This window comes from Anas acuta, chromosome 5, assembly GCF_963932015.1.
Source record: "Anas acuta chromosome 5, bAnaAcu1.1, whole genome shotgun sequence".
NCBI lineage: Eukaryota > Metazoa > Chordata > Aves > Anseriformes > Anatidae > Anas > Anas acuta.
In genome coordinates, this window is record NC_088983.1 from 46,755,766 (window position 1) to 46,777,110 (window position 21,345).

Consider the following 21,345-nt stretch of genomic DNA (forward strand, 5'->3'; position numbering starts at 1 on the left):
TTCATATAATTCAAATCAGTAATCCATTTAATTTAATTCCCTTAATCCCTTTTTGAATGTGTGTATGTTTTTACTGTCTACTGTCCATAGAAAGAAGTTTGGTGCTCAATTATATATGTTAGAAGAAATATTTCCTTTAATTTCTCTAGAAGGAACTGAATCCTGCCCAGATTTCTCACGTTCTAGGTAACTACCAGAACATTCTTCCTCTCCCCTAGAGGATTAATATCCCAGGGCTGTGAAACTCACACATTCAATTCCAGTAGCCAGCATCTGACAGGTAGGGGCACATGTAGCTCCATACTTGTTTTCTAAGTTGTCAGAACATGATATATATTTCTTAGGAGCTCTGCAGCTTTCTATACAAAAAGGAAGAAAAACAAACATAGGAAACTGTGAAGTAGCAATTTTAAAGCAGAAAAGAATATGTTACAAAGTAAACCAAATCAGACCCATACCTGCAGGATTTTGAGGTTTGCCAGTGCAACTGAGCCTCCCATTAACACAGTAGCTAGGGGAAAAAACAAATAGAAAAAAAAAAAATTCAATGCAGTTCTCTCCTAAGAAAGAAATACAGATTTTCTGCAAAATGACAACTTGTTATTCACCACTGAAGGTGTTTCATTTGTGTTAGTAGTACCTCCCCATCCTCCAGAACAGAACATGGATCAGTTTGCCCTTTTTGCTTTTAGCGCACAGTAGCATCAGTTTAGAAAGTGAAGGGTGAGCCATCTTGCTGTTTGTATACAGCAGTACAAATGTGGTTGGCAAAGTCTCCTACTATCTTTGACTAGGAATAATCAGATTTTACCTATTATTTTCTAATTTTCTACCATTTCCAAGCTTAAGGTTTGTCAAACATTTTCCGTTTAAGAATCTCGTCATTTTAGGAAGTGACAAAAAAGATATCTTAAAAAATATTCCTTTGCTATTAAAATAACAGAGACCATACTGTTTTTGGTTGGGATGGAATTCATTTTCTTCATAGCAGTTTGTTTAGTGCTATGTATTGGATTTGTGATCAAAATAGTGTTGATAACTGACCAATGTACTAGTTTGTTATATAGCTATTTTTTAAATATATATATATATACATGTACATATACATATATATATATATATATACACACATATATATATATGTTATATAACTGTTGCTGAACAATCTCAAGGCCTTCTCTGTTTCTTAACCTGCCCCACCAACAAGTAGGCTGGGGGTGCACAAGAAGTTGGGAGCAGACACACCTGGGACAGCTGACCAAAGAGATATTCCATACCACATGACACTGTGCTCAGCAATGAATCTGGGGGAAAGAAGGAAGAAGTGGGGACAGACAGAGTTATGGCATTTGTCTTCCCAAATAATCACTATGTGTGACAAAACCTTGTTTTCCTGGAAACTGCTGAATATGTGCCTGTTGATGGGAAGTAGTAAATTAATTCCATATTTTGCTTTGCTTATGCACACAACTCTGCTTATTAAGTAAGCTTATTTTTGCTTATTAATAGCAAAGAAAGTTATTAAACTGTCTTTATCTTGATCCATGAGTTTTCCTGTTTTACCCTCTGATTCTCTCCATCATCCCACTAAGGAGGAGTGAATGAGCAGCTCTTTAGTGCTTAGCTTCTTACTGTGGTTAATCCACAGAGACACCTGAAGACATCTCTTCATTTCAAATTAGTTGACTACACTTACCAGGTAATCCCACCACTCATTGTTGACTGATCAGGTAGGATGTACTTCCTATCTTCTAAATAACAGGGACAGTGAGATTTACGAACACACTCATTCTTGTGGTTCAAATACGTTCCTTTAGGACAATGGCAGCCTTCAATAGGGATGTCAGTTGGATGACATTCCAGGGCTCGGTAGGAGAGTGACAAGCATGTCCTGTCGCATGCCTGAGTGTTGTAGCTGAATGTTTGATTGCCTGTACAGGGAATGGCTATAAAACAGGAGAAGAGTGTATGTTACACTTCATTTTCTTATCCTCTTTGCTGTGAAAGATCACTGCACTCAGAGTAAAATGCCACAACATATATTCTATCAATAGCTTCAATGCTTAAGGCTACCTATGGCTTCTCTTCCTGAGGATGTGGAGCTGTAGTAAACAGTATTACAGAGCAGGGCTTAACAACAGCCATGTGGCTGTTTCGTTTTTTTCAAGGTTAAATATCTTATTGCCTCTTTGTGTCTTGGAATGAAATGATGCAAAAGGAAGCTTTGCAGAAATACCAATGTATTTTTACACAACTGTGAAATTTGTGTCAATCTCTAAGATGCAGAATAGCCAAAATCACATCTGCAACCAATCTTTCCTTGTTTTTCCTAACCCTATGACACAGTATAGTTTTATCTGTCTATTCCACCACTTAACTATCAAGTCCTGGAAGCATTCACATGTTTATCTTAAAGCATGTGAATAAAGTTTTTGATAAAAGTCTTAAAATAACAGTCCTTTTCTGAAACAGACTAGCAGGGTATTTGTAAGTTCGATATCTGCTAACCCACTTCTGCTTTCTTCTTTTTTCCATCAATTACTTTCTGCATTACTCTTAAGATGATGTGGACACTGCTTAGAATACTGTTGTATCATTTATGATTTTTTGTTGTGTTCTGACACATCTGTGAAGTCACCAGTTCATATGAACGTGGCTTTTGTACATACTAGTTGGTCTGCTTAAACAGTATATAGTTGTTTTCTAATGACTAATGTAGTTTTAAAATATGTTCTCATCCTTTCTCAGTTTTTGTGATAGAAAATTCATGTTTGAATCACTTAAACGGAAATAAATAGACCTCTATGCATGCAATAATCTGATGACTGACCTGAGGTTGTTCAGTTACTTACTGCAATTGTCCATACTCTCTCTCCAGTTTTCAAGGATTAAACCCATCGAACTGCATGTTCGTGCATACGATCCCAGAGCAGAACAAATATAAGGGAAGGTCTCTTCGTAATTACAGGCTTGGTAGACGCATCTCTGAAACCCAACACATGGTAACTATTCTGTTACTGAGAAGCAGACATTTGGAAGTGCTAAACATGCTGAACTATTCAAGTAACTCAAGCAAAACACATATTATTGCATAACTAAAATTGATGAAAACGATCGGGTTAATTGTCTGATTGATATGAAGAAAATATACTCAGTACCTAGAAGATACTTTTGTATATTCACCACTTTTCAATTTTAATTCTCAAAATGTTTCACAGAGATTGGCAAATGTAATGAGCTCAGTTACGCACCAGGGAAAAACAATACTTTACAGAGTTAAAGTCTTTGACATGGAAAATTGCAGCATAAGCAAAACTATTTTCTTATTCTTAGAATCACAGAATATCCCAAGTGAGAAAGGATCCACAGGGATCATGGAGTCCAACTCCTGGCTCCACACAGGACCACCCAAAAATCAAACAATATGTCTGAGAGTGCTGTCCATATAATCTTAGGGATGAGATTGGCAGTCTATGGTCAAACACACTTCCAGTGTAGTGGAGACAAAAACATGCTTGTTTCTTAGCCTTTATGCATTGCTGATCCCAATGAGTGGCACATTATATGTAAGCACAATGTGGTCCATATTTGGACGCCCTCTGTACTCCATGGATAGTAATTCCTACCTTGTAGAAAGGAATGGGGTTCACCACAGTATGGCACTTCTCAAACACTGTACCTTTCTTCGTAAGAATGGAGCAATGAGTCTCAGCAGATATTTCTAAGAAAAACAAAGCCATGGACATTAAACACCAGTGAAAGTGAGGAAAAAGGTGAGTAGGAGATTTTGCCCTGCCAGTTACAGAATTCAAGGCTTGGAAGGGATCTCAAAGGCTCATCTGGTCAATATCCCTGCCAAGAAACACCAGGAATGCTTACATTAGTGTTGACTAACATTTGACTAACCTATTACTAATTGCCTCCAGTAATTCAGATTTCTTAACATCCCAGGCAATCTGTTAAAATGCTTTGTTATCACAGAATCATTTAAGTTGGAAAAGACCTTCAAGATCATCAAATTCAACAAACAAATTATGAGTTCATGATTAGAATATTTATCTAATAGAAAAACAATATATTGCAGATCATGTCTTATCTTTTCTACCAGTGATGTGGAGGATACTATTACTTTATTTTTAGCAGATTTGAAAACTACTACATTTCCATTCATTTTTCTCCTTGTTAAATTCTCCTTTTAGTGTATTTGTCCCCTTTTATCCTTGGTCTCACATTCTAGACTACAGATTATTCTTGCTGGCCTTCTCTGGACTCCCTTCCTATAGCTGGTTCTGCTTTTCTCAAACCATAGTTCTACTTTCTAACTGCAAAAGTAGGCATGCAACTCTAGCTGAGCTGTTGGCAATGATGGATTCAACAAAAGGACAACTTCAAATGTCTTGCAAGACTATAGTTTAGCTCAAGCAGCTCAGCTGGGTGCCTTTTAATACCAACAGCTGTAGGGACTTGAGAAAGTAAAGCCTGGATTTCAGATACTGTAATGCTGAACAACAGTCTAAGACATTCATGGATGTTACAATTTCACTGGAAATATCAACAAAAAGTCTCATTCATTATCTCAATCCCAGATCTCTAGAATGAGATCTAGTGAGTTTTCACTAGATATATATTCCACAAATCAGAAATGTCTTCTTGGCGACAGAATTTGTGATGTTCAACTGTCTCAGCCTATGCTTCTCTCAAATCCTCTTTGGGTTTATGGAAGTGGCAGACAAAGCTAGCTGGAGAGATCTGTTACAACTGGATCGTCTACTTACTGTTCAGTTGACTCAAAGCACAAGGGTCAGTCTCTCTCTCTAAAGCAGGATTGCAATTTCCTGCCCTCCAGGAATCTACAAACAGGGAAGCTGTTCCTTCAGTGATATCCATGCTAGTCATGAAGTCATCTGTAGTGTCTCCATTGTAATTGCCACACAAACCTAATAACATTAGAAATGCAAAAGATGACTGAACACCAAAAAATATGTACACAATGGTCTATGTTTCATTCTTCTACAATAGTGAAAAAAATTTGTCAGAAGCTCTAGATGCATGTCACTGAATATTTTAGGTCAAGTAGCCACAGAATCTTGATTACATTTGCATTCAGTCACTAAGCCTCTCTCTAACTTCTCAGGTTAACGTTATCCACTTCTGCTCTATGACACCAAAGCACACAAAAAGTTTTGTCTTGTTTTTGGAATAAAGCATTTTCAGTGGTTTTAAACTAGAAAAAAGAGAAAGGTCATGAAATACTTTTGCATGTTTTCTTATGTATATAAAATCTGTAATGACAATAATATACATTTAGACTTTTTTAAACATTCAAAGCCTCTCTATTTCCCCTCAGAAAACTAGAATGCAGGTTGTGCCTTTGCAGTTAATGTTGCTGCACAATAAACACAGACTGGATCTAATCATTTTACTCGCCCTTTTCTGGACCTGCTCTCCAACAGGTCCATGTCTCTTTTGTGCCGGCGGCCCCAGACCTAGATGTAGTAGTTCAGGCGCGGTCTCAGGAGAGCAGAATAGATGGGGAGAATCACTTCCCTTGCCCTGCTGGCCATGCTGCTGTTGATGCAGCTCAGGATATGGTTGGCTTTCTAGGCTGCAACTGCACCTTGCCAGCTTGTGTTGAGCTTCTCATCTGCCAGTACCACAAGGTACTCTGCAGGGCTGCTCTCGATCCATTTATCACCCAGTATGTAGTTATGTTTCAGACTGACCCAACCCTGGTGCAGGAACTTGCAGCACTTGGCCTTGTTGAATTTGATGAGGTTCACATAGACCCACCTCTCAAGAACATTATTATATTACACATGAAAAATGTCTCCCATCAAACTCCATTGATTATTTTTAAAGTTGTGCTAAGAATTTATTTTTCCCTGACATCTGTTTCCCAATGCAGCTTTTTTTTATTATTATTATTTTTTTTAATCTAGAGAAGAATGGTTATTCCTTAAAGGCTGAATACTGAGCTTTCAAAATTACACTCTGTATATTCTCTCCTTCACATGGGGACTCGATTTCTTACCCAGGGTTCTGCCTTTGAACTGTGATCCAACTTTCACATAGGCCTGGAACACAGGTGATGTTTGAACTAGAACTTCCAGATCAAACACTGTATGTATTTGAATGAACATTGAGGACTGTCTGAAAATAGTGATGTCTCCTAAAAGGATAAGAATATTTTTAAATAGAGATTTTGAAGCATAGGAATACTGCTACAGATTTTAATGCATATATATATATATATTGCATATATTTTTAATGCATATATAAATGTTCTAGCATTCTGTCTACACATCTTCTCCATCCACATACAACTTTCGACAGAGGGACAGATGAATAGGGAAAGATTTTAACCTTCCTCTAAAACAACTGCTATTGGCAATTACTAGAGAAAAGAAGCTGGGTTGTGTGTTGTAAAACAGATATTTAATACAATTCAGATTTTACTTATATTCCCTTTTCTTTACCTGATCTGTAAGGTAGCCGTTTAAGTTCATCATCATCAGTAAGGAGTTCATTCTGAGAAATCACAATTTTGTCCTGTATGAAAAGGACATAGAATCAGAAGCAAATAGCTATACTGATGGTATTTATATTTTTCTTTATTTTAGCAAGTGTGTTGTCAAGGACCTACATATTAGGAAGAGACTGATTCAGGCTTTTTCTCATGTTATTCCATACTGCTTTCAGTTTTCACTTTGAAAATACTGTAGTTTTCTTCACAGCAACTCTAATTCCATAAGTTGATTTGGCAACACAGATCTTCAATGCATACACTGGAGCTTATGTATAATATCTATTTCCCATAATTTTTCATCTCAGGTTACTAGCAATGACTTTACATATTTATTTTACTATCCTGGTTACTTAAGAGCTGGATAGAACCTGTGGAGGGATTGCTTACCTTCGTAGACAGGTAAATTATAGCACTAAGTGATGTTTCAGAATGAGAATAACCAGACTTTTCATATACAGCCATTAGGGTTCCATTGTTTGGAAGGCTTGAACTCTGAAGGAAAATAAAGAAAATGTAAGTCTGTCAGAGTAGAAATTATTCGTGAAACAAATGCATATCATAGAAACACCTCAGCTTGTGTTCCAAGAAGATACTGAAGGTAGACTAAAATTATATTAATTTGATTTTGTGTGTTTCCACATTTCAGGAAATTACCTTCATAAGAATATAAGTGCAAACTCCATGGAACCTGTATGATCTAGAATCAAATGTGGTAACAAAGGAGCCTCCTTCCAATGAACACCTTCCAGGGCAGGGCAAGTCTTTGCAATTCCATTGACCCATTGTACATTTACTGAGGAAAAAAAGAAAGTTGGGTTAAGATTATTCTCATAGCAACCATACTGTTTATAAGCAAAGAGAATTTGATTATGTGTTCTGGAAGTTTTGCTATAACTGATCAGCACGATAAATCAGTTGTATACACTATCTAACATATGTATATAAACTGAATTTTTATTTCCACTATTTTGAAATTTTTCTTCACTTTCATTTTAAAATCTCAGCAACTTGCCAGTGGTGGAAGACAAAAACTTTTAATCACTTTTCCCTTCACACTTTCCGTGCTTTGATTTTCTGCATGTAACTATATGAGCTGAAATTTTTTATCTGAATTTAAAGCTGCTGAACTCTGGTATGGAATGCTATAAAATTTGCTGAATGGATTACCCATGAAAAGCACGCTTTTTTAGTTCTGAGGCCACTTTCCAGCATTTATCCTCTACTTTATTTATCTGAATGATGACAGCAAGAGAAGTAACACTACAAAAATGTCATTCTGCATTTAATATAATTTCCAAATTTAAAAAATACTGTCTTAAATAATTATTTTCTGTTGCAGAACCAAAATACAGTTTTAAGGACTGATTTGGTGATTAAAACTGCTGAGATAGCGAGGAAGAAGTAAATTTTTTATATTTGTTTTGTACTAACTAACCTCCACTTCCATAGGAGGTAATGTTATTGTTTTGTGTGGCCTCTTTCAAGCATTTATATTTCTGCAGATGAATCATGAAATAAAACATGTGCATCTTAAATTAAAAATGTGTAGTTTGTGACACTCAAAGAAGGTGACCTCAGAGATGATTTCACACATTTGCAGCTGTCTTCAGAAGAGTTAGGATACATTTTTCAGTCACTTGGAATCCGTTGCTACTCACCACGTCCTACATGCTGCTTTCATTGTCTCACCAGGAGCATATGTTTCCCCATTCAGTGTACATGGGCACTGACTAAGGTGAACACATGTTCGATTCTTTGAGATGTCATCAAGAACAGTTCCTGCCAAAGAAGGCAAACAACAGAAATACTTTTCTGTATCATTACTTAACACTAAAGCTATTATAACTTGTATGTCTTCCAAAATCAGCTCACAAATGCTATTCTTGCACAGCCACTGCCTATAGTTAGAAATACAACGTGGAGGAAATTTTCCCTTAATTAAAATAAAACTGACTCTTTACAAGTGATAATGGACTTTGGCTAATTTGTTACATGAAAGTGCAGGTAATTGTCTTCATTTGAACTTAGCCTAAAGTAACACTACGCCTGAAGTTTATTTTTTCCAAATTTTCGCTATGGTGCTCTAACTAGGTTGAGAATTTTGGGATGGACACAATCTAGTTCCTAAATCTAGCTTTAAATGTGTATATCACAACATGTTATTTATCACTACTATAAAGTGATGATAACAATGTAAATACCCATATCACAACAACCTTGGGGAATATTTCAGTTCCAGAAATTCAGTTCTGGTTTCAGCTTCAGGAAATAATGAACATGATAGTCATAATTACAGTTCTTCTATGCTTGTTCATCCTGAACTACTTTAAAGGAGCTTTATAAAATGCCTATAATATTGCAGAATTTCTCTGAGGTACTCTGCCTCTTGCTGGTGCTCTGAAAGGATAGATACCACTTTAGGAGAGGAAATGAACTATATCTTACTCAATTTGCTACATATCTTATTCTATTTGCTTACTCAATATACTACAGAAATATAAGAAGGCAGCATATAATTATCCCTTTGCGTGCTATGGTCATCTGAGGAAAACGCTTTTATGACTGTTCTAGCAAACAGTGACCAAGGATCTTTAATGACCATGACTATTCAAGACTCCAGTTAAATCATGTTCTCTCAGAAATGGCAGTTCTAGCAGCACAATGCCAGTTTACTGTTCCAGAAGTCTTTTCCATTTGACTATAGATATATTCCAAAAATATTTGCATGGGTCTTTTAGGTCTTCTATGATGAATACAAAAATGATACCTTCTGGACAAAAGCAGCCATAGGTACAGTGACTGGAACAGCTGTATTCTGGGTTGGAACAGGTTTTAATACACGGAGAACCACACTCTTCATAGATCTGGTTAGCTGAACATTTTCCCACAGCTGCAACAACCAACAGTGCAAGTGTTAAGGCTTCTAAAGTATAAACATAGAAGAATCTCTCATCTGCCACAGAGGATGGAGAAGACCTTGTGATTACTAGCATTAACGTCTTGTTACCCCACCTAAGTACTCAGTTCATCATTGGAATATTCTTCATCATCATCACCATTCTAGCCTTTATTAATTTCTGTTTTTATTATGTATTAAATTCAAGCAGAGATTTTTCACCATCTGAAAGAGGAAAGTGAGGTGGGGAAAGGGGGCATTAGAGACAAGGTTGACAAAGAAACAATTCAAACTAAGAAGTTCATTAACTTTGTATGTTTGGAATATATTAGCAAATTTGAAGATTCTCAGCTTCGTTTTTGGAAAAAAAAAAAAAAAAAAAGGTTCACAGTCACTACCTGGCACTCCCCTGCCCCTTTTTTTTCCTTCCTTTTTTAGCTTTGCATTTTATCACTTTACTACCAATCTTTGTAACGGTCTATTGGTTGTATGAAAACTGCTATGACTTTGAGAAGACCGTGATTTTACTGTGATTATTAAGACTTATTGTACAGTTCTGTAAATTTACATAGTGCCTTACTAATATTTATCAATGTCTACAAAATCCCCTGAAGAATTAATAATTCTGAAGGTTTAAAACCTATTGCAGACCAAACAAAAAATAAAATGGGTTACCAACATGTATGAGGGATAACGTTGGACAGGAGGAGAAGAAAAATTATTTCAGAAAGAAGGGCATATTAAAGATTTGGGGATAATAATGGAAATGAGTAGGGAAAGTTTTCAGTAAGAGGAAAGAATGAAAAAAATCTCATTGTTAAATAGAAAACAAAAAATGAAGAGTTATGCCAGCGCATATGAAGATCAAGAAGAAAACAGAAGAAAACAGTATGGGAGATGCTGGTAGGGCAAAATGATACGAGGCCTTGAAAGGAAAAATGGGCTTTCACCATTCTTATGCTAAAATCATAATGGTAGCCAATGTCAAAGATTTTCTCAAAAGAATTGATTTTTTCAAGGGGTAAAGAAAAGTATGTTCCGACCAAAGCAATTTATTTTTACCAATTCCTACTTTTGGATATAAATACATATAAAAAATAAATATGATTAAATAATGTGTTCTTGAAGGACAATATGACGTTAAGCTTGGTCATTTTAAAAGTTCCTCTTTGTTGGCATGAGCTGCATCTCAGGCAGTTTAGTATGTGAATTAGTTTAGAAATAATAACATCAGTTTCAGTTACTTTTGACTCTTTTGTGATCATAATGATCTTTTATAAAACAATGAATCCTGCTCCATAATACTGACTATAGATTTAAGTTAAGTCAGGTAGATCTTGTAAAAAGTGAATCAGAACTTTGATAACAAACAGGCATTTGAAAAAACAAAAGTGTGTCCAGTCATGTACAGCTCGGAGAATAATGGAAGATTTAGTTTCTATTTGCTTCCTGTCAGTAATTGTAATTAAGAAGGCTGAAAACCTGAAAATGGACTACTGAAAAGCTATGAATAAAAGGGCTATAGCAATTGCTAGCAAAAAAGTTCAAAAGCTTCAGGGCCTATTTAAAAGTTGTCCCTGTTCATTGGCTACTTTACCAAGTAGGATAATCAAAGCACTATATTAAAATAGCCTCCTGTCAGAAATTCAACTGTTTTCACATGGTGGATATTTCCCTCCTTTATGACACTGATCTACACCTAGGAGCTACTTTTCATACTTCCTCTTTCTCCTTTGATATTTCCATGTTTTCCTTCTCAATGTCTTACCAAATACCACTTTTGTTTTTTTAAGGAAATATTTTCTGCTTGATTTATGACAGAAGAGACTTTTCTATCAGTTGATTTTGAATTCCAGTTAAGAATCATTCTCCCTCTGTGTAATACATAGCAAGATTAAGTACAATCAATGTGAATATGCATTAGAACTTCTTTACAGTGAGGGTCACAGAGCACTGGAACAAGCTGCCCAGAGAGACTGGGGAGTCTGCTTCTCTGGAGATATAAAAGGCTCACCTGGATGCTTTCCTGCTCAACCTACTGTAGGGAACCTACTTTTAGTAGGGGGTCGGACTTGATGATTTCCAGAGGTCCCTTCCAACCTTTATGATTCTGTGATTCTGTGAATAAAATATCTGCACTTACAGCAGAAGTTTTCAGTTCTCCAGTTGAGCACCACTTGATGGGACATAGCACATTGCCTTGAATACTCTGACAGTGTAGAGCAAGTACAATTCTTTTGTCCTGGCTCACTGCAGTCCTGCATATCAAGCTGACAACGAATGACAAACCCATCCTTTGGCACACTGCAGGTTGGTGACACTAGGTTAAGTAGCTGAGAGCAGATCATGGCCTAAATAAAAAAAAAAAAAAAGTTCCTAGTAGTATTTTTCCCATATGAAAACCACAATTGGAAATCACTGCTAGTTATGATTTTACTGTTGCCTTTTTTCCCCCCTATAGTTTTGTAATATGCATTTGGCTTAAAATGCATTACAAGTTCACAAATGGAAGGGAATATAAATGTGCTGTATAATAGAAAAATCTTGATATTTGGAATTCCACTTCTCATTAAGTTGAAAAGTAGTCATTGTTTCAGTACCATCAATCTCCCTACAAATGGCTGAGACATTGCAATATGCTGTCTCATGGTGAGTCAGTAGGGAGAGGAATGTGTTCCAGGACAAACATCAATATATGGAGATAGCAACATGCATTCTCCGTTACGCATGCAACTGATACCTCTGTATTACCTCTGATGTTGCCTACTGAAGTTTAACATGTCAAAAAGAAACAACATAAAAAGGTTAAACTTGTTATCCAACAGAAATTATTCACCAGATCAAAGTAATTTTCTCAGTGTGAATACAAGTAATATTGGTAAAGCTGTTCTTCACAGGGCTCAGGACAGTCTGGTCCTCGCAGGACCCACAGAAACTCCTGTTCTCTGTGGAAATTATGATTTGAATTTCCTTGGTCAAACAACTTAAGAAGATCATCCTACTAAATAAGACTTGGTTCTTGTATCTGCAAATTCAAAGAAATATAAGCACTTTGTTCTTTGCTGCTACCAAGTGCCCTTGGTCAAACCATATTTATTTGGATGCATCATGTTGAAGGTATGCTGATTTTCTTCTCATCTAAGACTGGAAGTGATACAGCTGATAGTGGTTGACCCCGTTGTGAATGGTGTTACCTGGCAATACATGTATGTTTAAAGTACTATTGAATGTCTTCATGTCTGTACAGCTCATAATGTCGGGTTGTTAGTTGTTAAGTACGAAGTTCATTAAAGCTTCACTGAGTTCCATGAATTTCCTGTGATGACCTGCATTGATTTTCAGAAGGCTGTGAGCTGAATGCTGGTGGATTTATACAAGTGATATAAATCCAGCTTCAGTAATGTCCCTGGGCCTTTTTTGAAATGTATTTTGATGCAAAGAACTCCTTTCCTTTACTGTATCATGCTATACAACTTCTAACTTCATCCATTTTAATGAAAGTGAGCTTTATGAAACCATTGCCTCTCTATTGGTAGTATCTAATTTGTCTTTCCATCCCTCTTGAAAATCTTGCTACAGAAAATCCAAGATCTTTCTTACGTATTTTTTGTGGGGAATGGCAGGAATTGGTATCTCCTCAGACAGGCAGATCTCTGATGGATCATCCATTTTTTGTAATGCAGCATATTTGTATGCATCCAGCAATTTTCCTGTAAATTGAAGGGTTATAATTTGTCAGGAGAAAGCCATGTGGATTTGTTTATTTGTTGTGATGTAGTAAAATCCAGATACTACTCTTTGGCTGTAAAAGGTTCTATTAAGTCTAATTTCTGATAACAACTATCTCTTTCGCCCTTTACCTGCATTCTATTCAGTAAAACATACTTTTACCACCTTGATCATCTCTCTGGGCTATTACCTAATTTAGCACATCTACTACTTCACAAGACAGCAGCTGCTACTGTTTTTCTGCCAATTACACAATCTATTGCCAGCTACTAATTCATGCCTCCTTACCCTATCCGCTATTCTATATAACCCCCTAGATGTGGGGTTAAACTCATTACAACCTGAAAAATATCATAGCCTTCTCAGAACTCTTTCTTGCATACAGAACACTGTACTGCATTTGGCAATATTAATTTAGTTAGATCTGCCCTTAGATCTTACCTTCACTCACAAAGTCATTTAGTTCATAGCCATCATAATTTCCACACATTCCACAGGTTTTTCCCATATACTTTTTTTCAGTCAAAACCTAAAATAAAATAAAACAAAACATTTATAAGAATTGCACTAATTAAAATAATCTACACAGCGTTACCTTTCTGAAACAAATGCAGTTCAAGAATCCAATTAAAGCAGTTCCTTCTCATTAATTTCAATCACTTGACTGAGGGGGAGAGTTTTGGAAGTAGTAACTTATTTTCCTGATGAGCACATAGTGCCTGCTGTGATTTTATTTATTGATTTATTTAATAAAATAATAAGATTCTAAGACAGTTGCAGGAAACTGAGGGTAGGATAATATTCTAAGCAGCTGAAAGGAAAATAAAAGTTTCCCATTGTAAGTTTGTTGACAGAGCACAAATTCCAGGTTCTGACTGTATGTAGAATATGGTATATACCTGTCACAGAAGTATTTCCTGTTGTATATGTGACAGCAATGGTGGTAAATCTCGCAGACATTTATTACACATTAACCTGTTTTATCAGATTTACCAATTCAAAATTGTCTTTTGTGGCATTAATATTACAGCTCAGGCAGAGAGAACTTATTCTCTTCTCTAAAATATATCAAGCATTTGGGGGCAAAATATGAAAAGATTCAGAAAAAAAGGACAAATACAAGGGAGCTCTTATGAGCACTATATGTTTGTAAACAAAAGATGTCCAGGGGAAGCACACTGTAAATAACATAACACTGTTAAATTCTACAAAACTTCAATTCAACTTCAATTCAACTTCAAAGAACTTCAACTTCCCTTTAGCAAAATATTTAAGCTATTGGAATAGACTGATGAATGCACAGAATTCAAAGAAATGTTCACAGATCTCAACACTGGTGGCTTTAGTTACCTACCAATGCTGGAAGTGAAAGGATATGTAGGCATAAAAAGCAAAGTTGCTTATTTCAAGGTTAATGGATGAAACAGGAGAAGAATACCCAAAAAGTGATCACAGGCAAAAAGCACCTATTAAAACTAAAGAGAGCTTGTCATTCCAGTAAGTCCATGAGAATTTTCTATTTTGTTTTACAAAAGCATTTTACTAACCATGAGATAGTCCTCGTTGTTCCACATGACAACTAGCTCCATCTCCATCAGCTTGGCCACGAGGCGGGTGCTGCGGCCGTAAGGGGCTATTTGAATTCCATTGTTAGCATACGGCAACTTAATGGCACTGTAATGAGGGAGAAGAGAAACCGATTCTCTCATACCTCTGGTGTTGGATGTCTCTTTTTTAGACATAGTACACATTGCAATCCTAGTATTTGTAGCAACAAGAAATAGTTTTTCTCCTTTGTAACTGTAACATTTCAAGTCTGCAAACTTAACAAGGTTAAAGAAAACCATAATGGGGATACTGTAGCAGAATTAGGTTTTCAGCCTTGCAGCTGAATTCTAGCATTACAAAGCAACAACATTAAAGAAAAACTTATTTTGCTAAGTACTTGGTAAATATGTGACACAATCACAGAAACATAGGTTGTATGGGCCCTTCTATGGTTACCCATGCCAACTTCCCACCTGAAGCAGGACTGTCAGCGACATTAGGCCATGTCAGTCATTGTGTTTAGTTGCTGTGAACGCAAGACAACAATTTAAAATGCAGACCACTGGGTTAGACCTAGAGATTTCTATATTTCTCCTGGAAAATAAACTAATAGAGGACATCCTTCTAAATACAGTTTGCTAAAATTAAGATACAGCTGCAAGTCATCTTTTTGTGCTGATGGTTATTGTATTTAACTGAGTGAGTATAACAAAATACAGACAACCCTTAGGCAACTATTTCCCATATCTGCATGTACCCACAGACCAAAAAATAAAATAAATCAATGCTGCCTATCTGATAAAAGTGCTGAAAACTTCCCTGGATGAGTGTTCCTGTCTGGGAACAATTTGTCTAGAAGAAAGAGCAATGTGGAACCCAAGGGTTCCCATCAATTCAATTCCTCAATAAAACAGCTGTTTTCTGAAGACAGTAATCCTTGGACAATATAAACAGTCAGTGGTCTCATACACAAGAACTTCTTTGAAAGCCCCTTCAATACTTTTTACTTTGTTGAAAACAACATTTGTCAGTTTCTCTTGTACTCTAGATATGTGTTACCCTTTAGCACAGAGGGCTCAGAATTACCTAAGTCTCAAACCAAATGCATAACACAGGAATTTAAATATTTCAGTACCTACTAAAGCATATAAGCTGTTTCAGCTGTGCTTAAAGTAAAGTCTTAAGTGCTTGTAAGTAGACTATTATTAGTGAGGCGACCATAGTTCCAATGTGAGAACTGCTTTGGTTAGAAAACTGTTTTGGTTAGTTTATCCCTTCGCCTATACAAATGTACTCTATGTTTGATTCAAATAGTTGCTGAAATGAAATACTTTAGATTCTATAGGAAGAAATGGGAGTAACCTGTGTTAACTTCTATAATTTCATTAATTTCCAATACGCTTCTGCACTGAAACTGCTGTATAGCTCCTTGCCTTTTTTAAACACTACTTCCGCTTTCATCTCAGTATCTTACCCAACACTCCTGACAAAAATGCTTTCTTTCTCAACAATGATGACAGAAGGTCCCAGCTCAATAATGATCCTCGCAATCTTTTTGTCCAGCCCACGGCGGAACTGAACGTTGAAGTCTGGGCTGGATTCATCACATACAGTTGCAAAGATATAGTTGCAGGTCCCAGTGAAGTCATACTGGTATTTATCAAAGGTCGAAAAGTGCCCTCCACCCCAGGTAGAACAGGAATCCTTGCTCATAACTATAAACAAGAAAGACATATTTAGGTCTCCTTACAGTACATTTATTCATTTTGATTGCCATTTCAAACATTCTAGCAGGTAAAGCTCGTAAGTTTCTACCCATATTAATTATGTGAACAACAAACTAGTGACTCTTCTGTAACCTCAAAATTTTATTTCAACTTGGGAAGCGAAACAATTGTTGGAGTAAGAGCAATACCCTTTCACTGAACGCAAGCAAAACTCCCTGGCTTCCTTTTAGCTTGGGAGACACCATTCCATCTCCTTCTTGGGTGATAAAAAGGTTTACTATCTTATTGCAGTCTGCACAATGTTTGTAAAGGCAACAGCTTGCTATTGGAGAGACATCTTAGCATCTCAGATACACCATTTATGGGGATATCTATGGCTATCTAAGCATCATGAATAATTGTACGGTCAGATCATTAGATATCCAAAGACAGTATACAAAGCTCCACTTTAAGTCCCCACTCTTTCTGCTCTCTTTTTGCGTGACAAAGTTCAAGCCAGCTTTGTAAATACATGGAACGTTTTAATCACTTTTCATTTTTAAGAAGTAATCACTATATGTCGGAAGGGACAGCATAAAGGGGGTTGAATTGAATCATAAAGGAGAGATACAACTCCAGCACTTGATGTTACAGACACTTCTATACCTACTTAAAGCATTTGAGCAGTCCCTCTGAAGCTGAAAGAACTACTGAAGTAAGTAAAACCATATCTTTTGTTATGCATTTCCAGCCTTACATCATTGCTTTTCATTGTTTAATAATTTTGCTTATGCAGGTTTATTAAGCACAGGTATCTTAGATTATATCTTTGAAGTTGAAACTATCAGGTAAGTTTAGCAAAGTCGACCTGCAATTTATATTCACTGTTCTAAAGCTGAAACATATTTTTTAAAGAGTGATGAAATCTCTGCAGAATGCTACTTCAGGTCGTGTGGAAAAAAAAATTATTTTCCAGTGAGCTGTTACCTGCCGGCAAAAAGTACTCCTCTTCCATACTTCTGTGCTGTCCAGAACGTCTAACTGGAAAATAGGAATTGGCTAATTGTTATCATTGATCCTTCATGTTCAAACCTAGCCAATTCAGAGTTGTGCTTAACTGATACTGACCAACAAACCCCAGCTTTCTCAGAGCGTGCCAGGGAATGATTACCTGGGGTTATACAATGGTCAGAGTGCAAAAGGTGTTTGTTTCTATACATAAAGGAGTACCTTCAGAATGTAGTTTATTTGTTTTTATTTAAATCTTATCAGAGAAAAGTAACAAATGGGAATGTGAATAATTCAAGAAAGCCTCAAATGAAATTATATATATTTGCGTCAGGGGTGTTTTAGGTTGGATATTAGGAAGAACTTCTTTACTGAGAGGGTTGTGAGGCATTGGAATGTGCTGCCTGGGGAAGTGGCTGAGTCACCATCCCTAGAGGTCTTTAGATGATAGAGATATTTAGATGTTGAACTTAGTGATATGGTTTAGTGGAGGACTTGCTAGTGTTAGGTCAGAGGTTGGACTCAATGATCTTGAGGTCTCTTCCAACCTAGATAATTCTGTGATTCTGTCTTTTGAGTTCAGTTTTTATTACAGCAATATCTAGGGATTTTCTTTTAATTTGTGTATATCTGTGCCTTACTCTTCATCTTGTTTTATGAACTGACAGAAGACAGGGAATAGTTGCTGAATTCTTTTAATTGTTTTTCCCTTTAGCATGAACTAATGTAGATTTCCATACAGCTTTTCCATTTACAAGCTGAAAGAGAGACCACACAGCACAAGCCACTCTTTGCTGCTTTGGCCTAAAAAAAATGCCTCTCCTATTAAGTTTGCATTTTATATCATTTTTTTTTGTTGTTGGTGTTCTACACCTCTGCAGTTTCCCCAAACTAGATTAAGAATTTCATTGTCAACCACTGAAATGCAGGAACTGTGGAAGTACTCAAAGTTGTTTTTTGACAGCAGGTACTAGAAAAGCATCATATTTTAACATAAGGCGTGAAGATCATTGATTACTAGGAAGAATGTCAGTAAAGAGAATATGATGGAAAAATTGTTCAGGATATTAGAACTGATACCCACATTTATTTCAGAAAGTGTGTTTTCAGAAGGGTTATATCCTTCTGTATCCTGTCTTAGCAGAACAGCACCTCATGTAAAATACAGTCCATCATCTCAGCAAGTTGATATGTATTTATTCTTTTCAGAGTTGCGGAAAAGTAAATGTTTAATGAATGAAATGTAAATTCAAAAAGTCGGTGCTTCACGTTTCTTCAGAACATATGAAGTGTTGCACTTGTTCTGCCCAAGGGTTGATGTAGATCAGTATTTTCTTTCCAGTAGTGATCTTTAAGAGACTGCCCAAGGGAACAGTACCATCAAGTCATTCACATATAGTTCCCTAGATACTTTCTCAGTCTCCAATTATTTTCAATTTGGGGGATTTTCTGAGGCAACTGGAATTTGTCTGCATATTCCCTTTGGACTCTGGCTTCAAGTACTTGTTTCAGCCCCCTCTTTAACCCAAATGAAACTTCTTTGTAACTGAAAATACCACTGTTGTCAAAAGATACAATTTTAATTATAAATTAACATCTTAATTATATCAACTGTTGTAAGAGCAGTTCTGATTGCTAACTATTTTAGTAATTAGAATTATAATATACTACTTGCTTTGTGCTTTGGCACAAATATATTACCATCTTTCATAGTTTTCAGACTCAGAAGGACTAGCACAAATTTGCAGTAAGTAGGTGGCTGGAGTTAACTTTGCTTAGAGAAGATGATGCATGCACACAAACTTTCTTAGGAGTTAAGGGGGAATTTTTGTGAAATTAATCAGGACTCATGGAACAATAACTGCAGTTGAATGTTAGAGTGGAGATCTGTCTGGATCAGTGGATACTCTGACACCCTGCTGGCTACAGAAGTGAGGAAGAACAATCCCATATTCTGATCCTTTATTTGTGCATAAATTTGTTGTAATCTACAATCTTTAAAATAATCTCATAGATTTAAGTGTATACGTAGAATCAACTTTCTCACTTGCAAGATTTTGGAAATGATTCAAAAGAATCAATTTCCTAAATTCTTAGATAATATTAGACAGTGAACTGCAGGAAGGAAAATCAAACAGCTAACAAAAATTCAATAGCAAATTTAGAAAGTTGGATTCCATCAGTTGAAAGTCACTGTAACTGCTCATAACTCCTCTATCCTTAGGAATCAAACTCAGTATGGCAGACCACAGCATTTTCCAATTAGTGTCAAACTTACCGTAGCCAGATGAAACATTTTACCACCTCTTTCGTAGGCAAATATTTCATTTATAATTAAAAAAAATAATACTTTAAAACAAATGCTCCTTGAGGCAAGGCAAGGACTTATTTTTAATGTGTTTTGTACAATGTCTTTTGCAATATTGAACTGTAGTTGAATGCAGTTTTTACTCATAGCTGCAACATGAACATTAAATAATAGGTCAGACACTTACTTCTTTGCAGAGTTTCTTTCTGTTTTTGGAGAAAATATTGGGGCCAATAATTTCCTTCAAAAGCTGTAAGGGGAAAAACAATATAGATAAATTGTCCTCTAAGCACAAGGATTTTTCTTTACATTTATTTTGCTTTATTTTTAAATACCATACAAGTCAAAGTAGGGGCAGCATATACGAATTGTGTCTTGACACACAAATCCCAAAGGCAATTCTAGTGGAAAACCACATACTTCAGCTTGTAATAGAAAATTCTTCTGCAACTGATAAAATGTTACCAAAGGCTGCCAGAAATCCTATGTAATATGGGATTTCCTGTACTTAAGCCTCAAATCCTGTGTTCCTTGTTAAAAACACATGGGATAAATCTTTTTGCATGTTTTTGAATTCTTAGTCCACCATCTGGGCAGAAGCAGTGGAGGAAAGAGCCAAAACTGGAAAAAATATGGAAAAAACAACGTCCCATGTGTTCTTCACAAGTATCATGGGATTTGCAGCTGAAGAGTGAGAAACCCCCAGACCTAGTTGCTTCTTTAGCTGTTCTTGTTCAGGCAGAATGATGAAAGCTGTTACCTGCTCCTTTCCACATACCTCTTTACAGTCTGTCTAGTTATGAAAAGCCAAGGAATGTTTAGCAAACGTGGTGTATGATCCTTTTTCTGTCACATAACGAGACTTCCTGCATGTGCAGAACAGCAGTGTCCTCATACATACCCAAAGGTTCTCTCTACTAGCAGCTTGCTTCCTGCCAAGGAACTAACAAGAGTCTAAGATGTTGAAAACTGCTCCTACAGCCCATCAATAAGCACCACTCCCTACACGAGTACACAGGTAGTGTATGCAAGGAACCAGCTTTCACACAGTCAATAGCTGGATGGTAACAAAGGAAACTGTAAGAAAAAGGACCCAGGCATGCTTCAGAAATGTGTTACGCATTTTTTAAAGTTTGTCAGGTCTGGTATTTCTTGGATAATAGAAGCAAATATCCTGTAGAAAGCACATAATTCTTCATTATATGTTTCAAATCTTTTGCAACAGAGAAAATATGAAGGTACATTATGACAAAAGGCTTCTTTAATCACAGATACCACGCCAGGTCTACACACATTTATACACTGCAGAGTTCTGTTGTTTCCATAAGGAAACACTGAAGAGAATAAAAGCCCTTATGGAGCTCCTCAACTGTAACAGACTCTCTAGGCAATTTCACACTGCACTGTTGAATGTGAGGTAATATTTATAATATGGCACATAGCATGCTTCTTTCTCTGTCCTTACATGTTCCTAGTGACCCATGCATTACAGTTTAGTACACCTCAAAGAAAAAGACAATGAGTTTGCATGGCTGTTGAGCAAACACTACCACATCATTAGTTGTTGTATATTTTGAACCCCTTAAGTTTGATATTTCCATTTTTTCTATTATTGTTCTACTGT

The 21,345-nt window shown here is 36.3% G+C and overlaps 1 protein-coding gene across 1 annotated transcript in view; it reads right to left on the reverse strand.

Moving 5' to 3' along the window:
- Positions 1-21,345, reverse strand: part of MUC6 (mucin 6, oligomeric mucus/gel-forming) — a 69,088-nt gene that overhangs the window by 31,495 nt on the left and 16,248 nt on the right. The window contains exons 5-22 of the mRNA XM_068684353.1: positions 19,909-19,971; positions 16,174-16,414; positions 14,699-14,825; positions 13,593-13,680; positions 13,023-13,132; positions 11,566-11,773; positions 9,294-9,416; positions 8,185-8,305; positions 7,181-7,319; positions 6,914-7,018; positions 6,477-6,549; positions 6,032-6,169; positions 4,776-4,937; positions 3,627-3,721; positions 2,853-2,985; positions 1,697-1,946; positions 459-511; positions 250-359 (exon numbers count right to left, since the gene is read on the reverse strand). Of these exons, the coding sequence (XP_068540454.1) occupies positions 250-359; positions 459-511; positions 1,697-1,946; positions 2,853-2,985; positions 3,627-3,721; positions 4,776-4,937; positions 6,032-6,169; positions 6,477-6,549; positions 6,914-7,018; positions 7,181-7,319; positions 8,185-8,305; positions 9,294-9,416; positions 11,566-11,773; positions 13,023-13,132; positions 13,593-13,680; positions 14,699-14,825; positions 16,174-16,414; positions 19,909-19,971 (2,339 nt within the window). The remainder of the gene's footprint in view (positions 1-249; positions 360-458; positions 512-1,696; positions 1,947-2,852; positions 2,986-3,626; positions 3,722-4,775; positions 4,938-6,031; positions 6,170-6,476; positions 6,550-6,913; positions 7,019-7,180; positions 7,320-8,184; positions 8,306-9,293; positions 9,417-11,565; positions 11,774-13,022; positions 13,133-13,592; positions 13,681-14,698; positions 14,826-16,173; positions 16,415-19,908; positions 19,972-21,345) is intronic.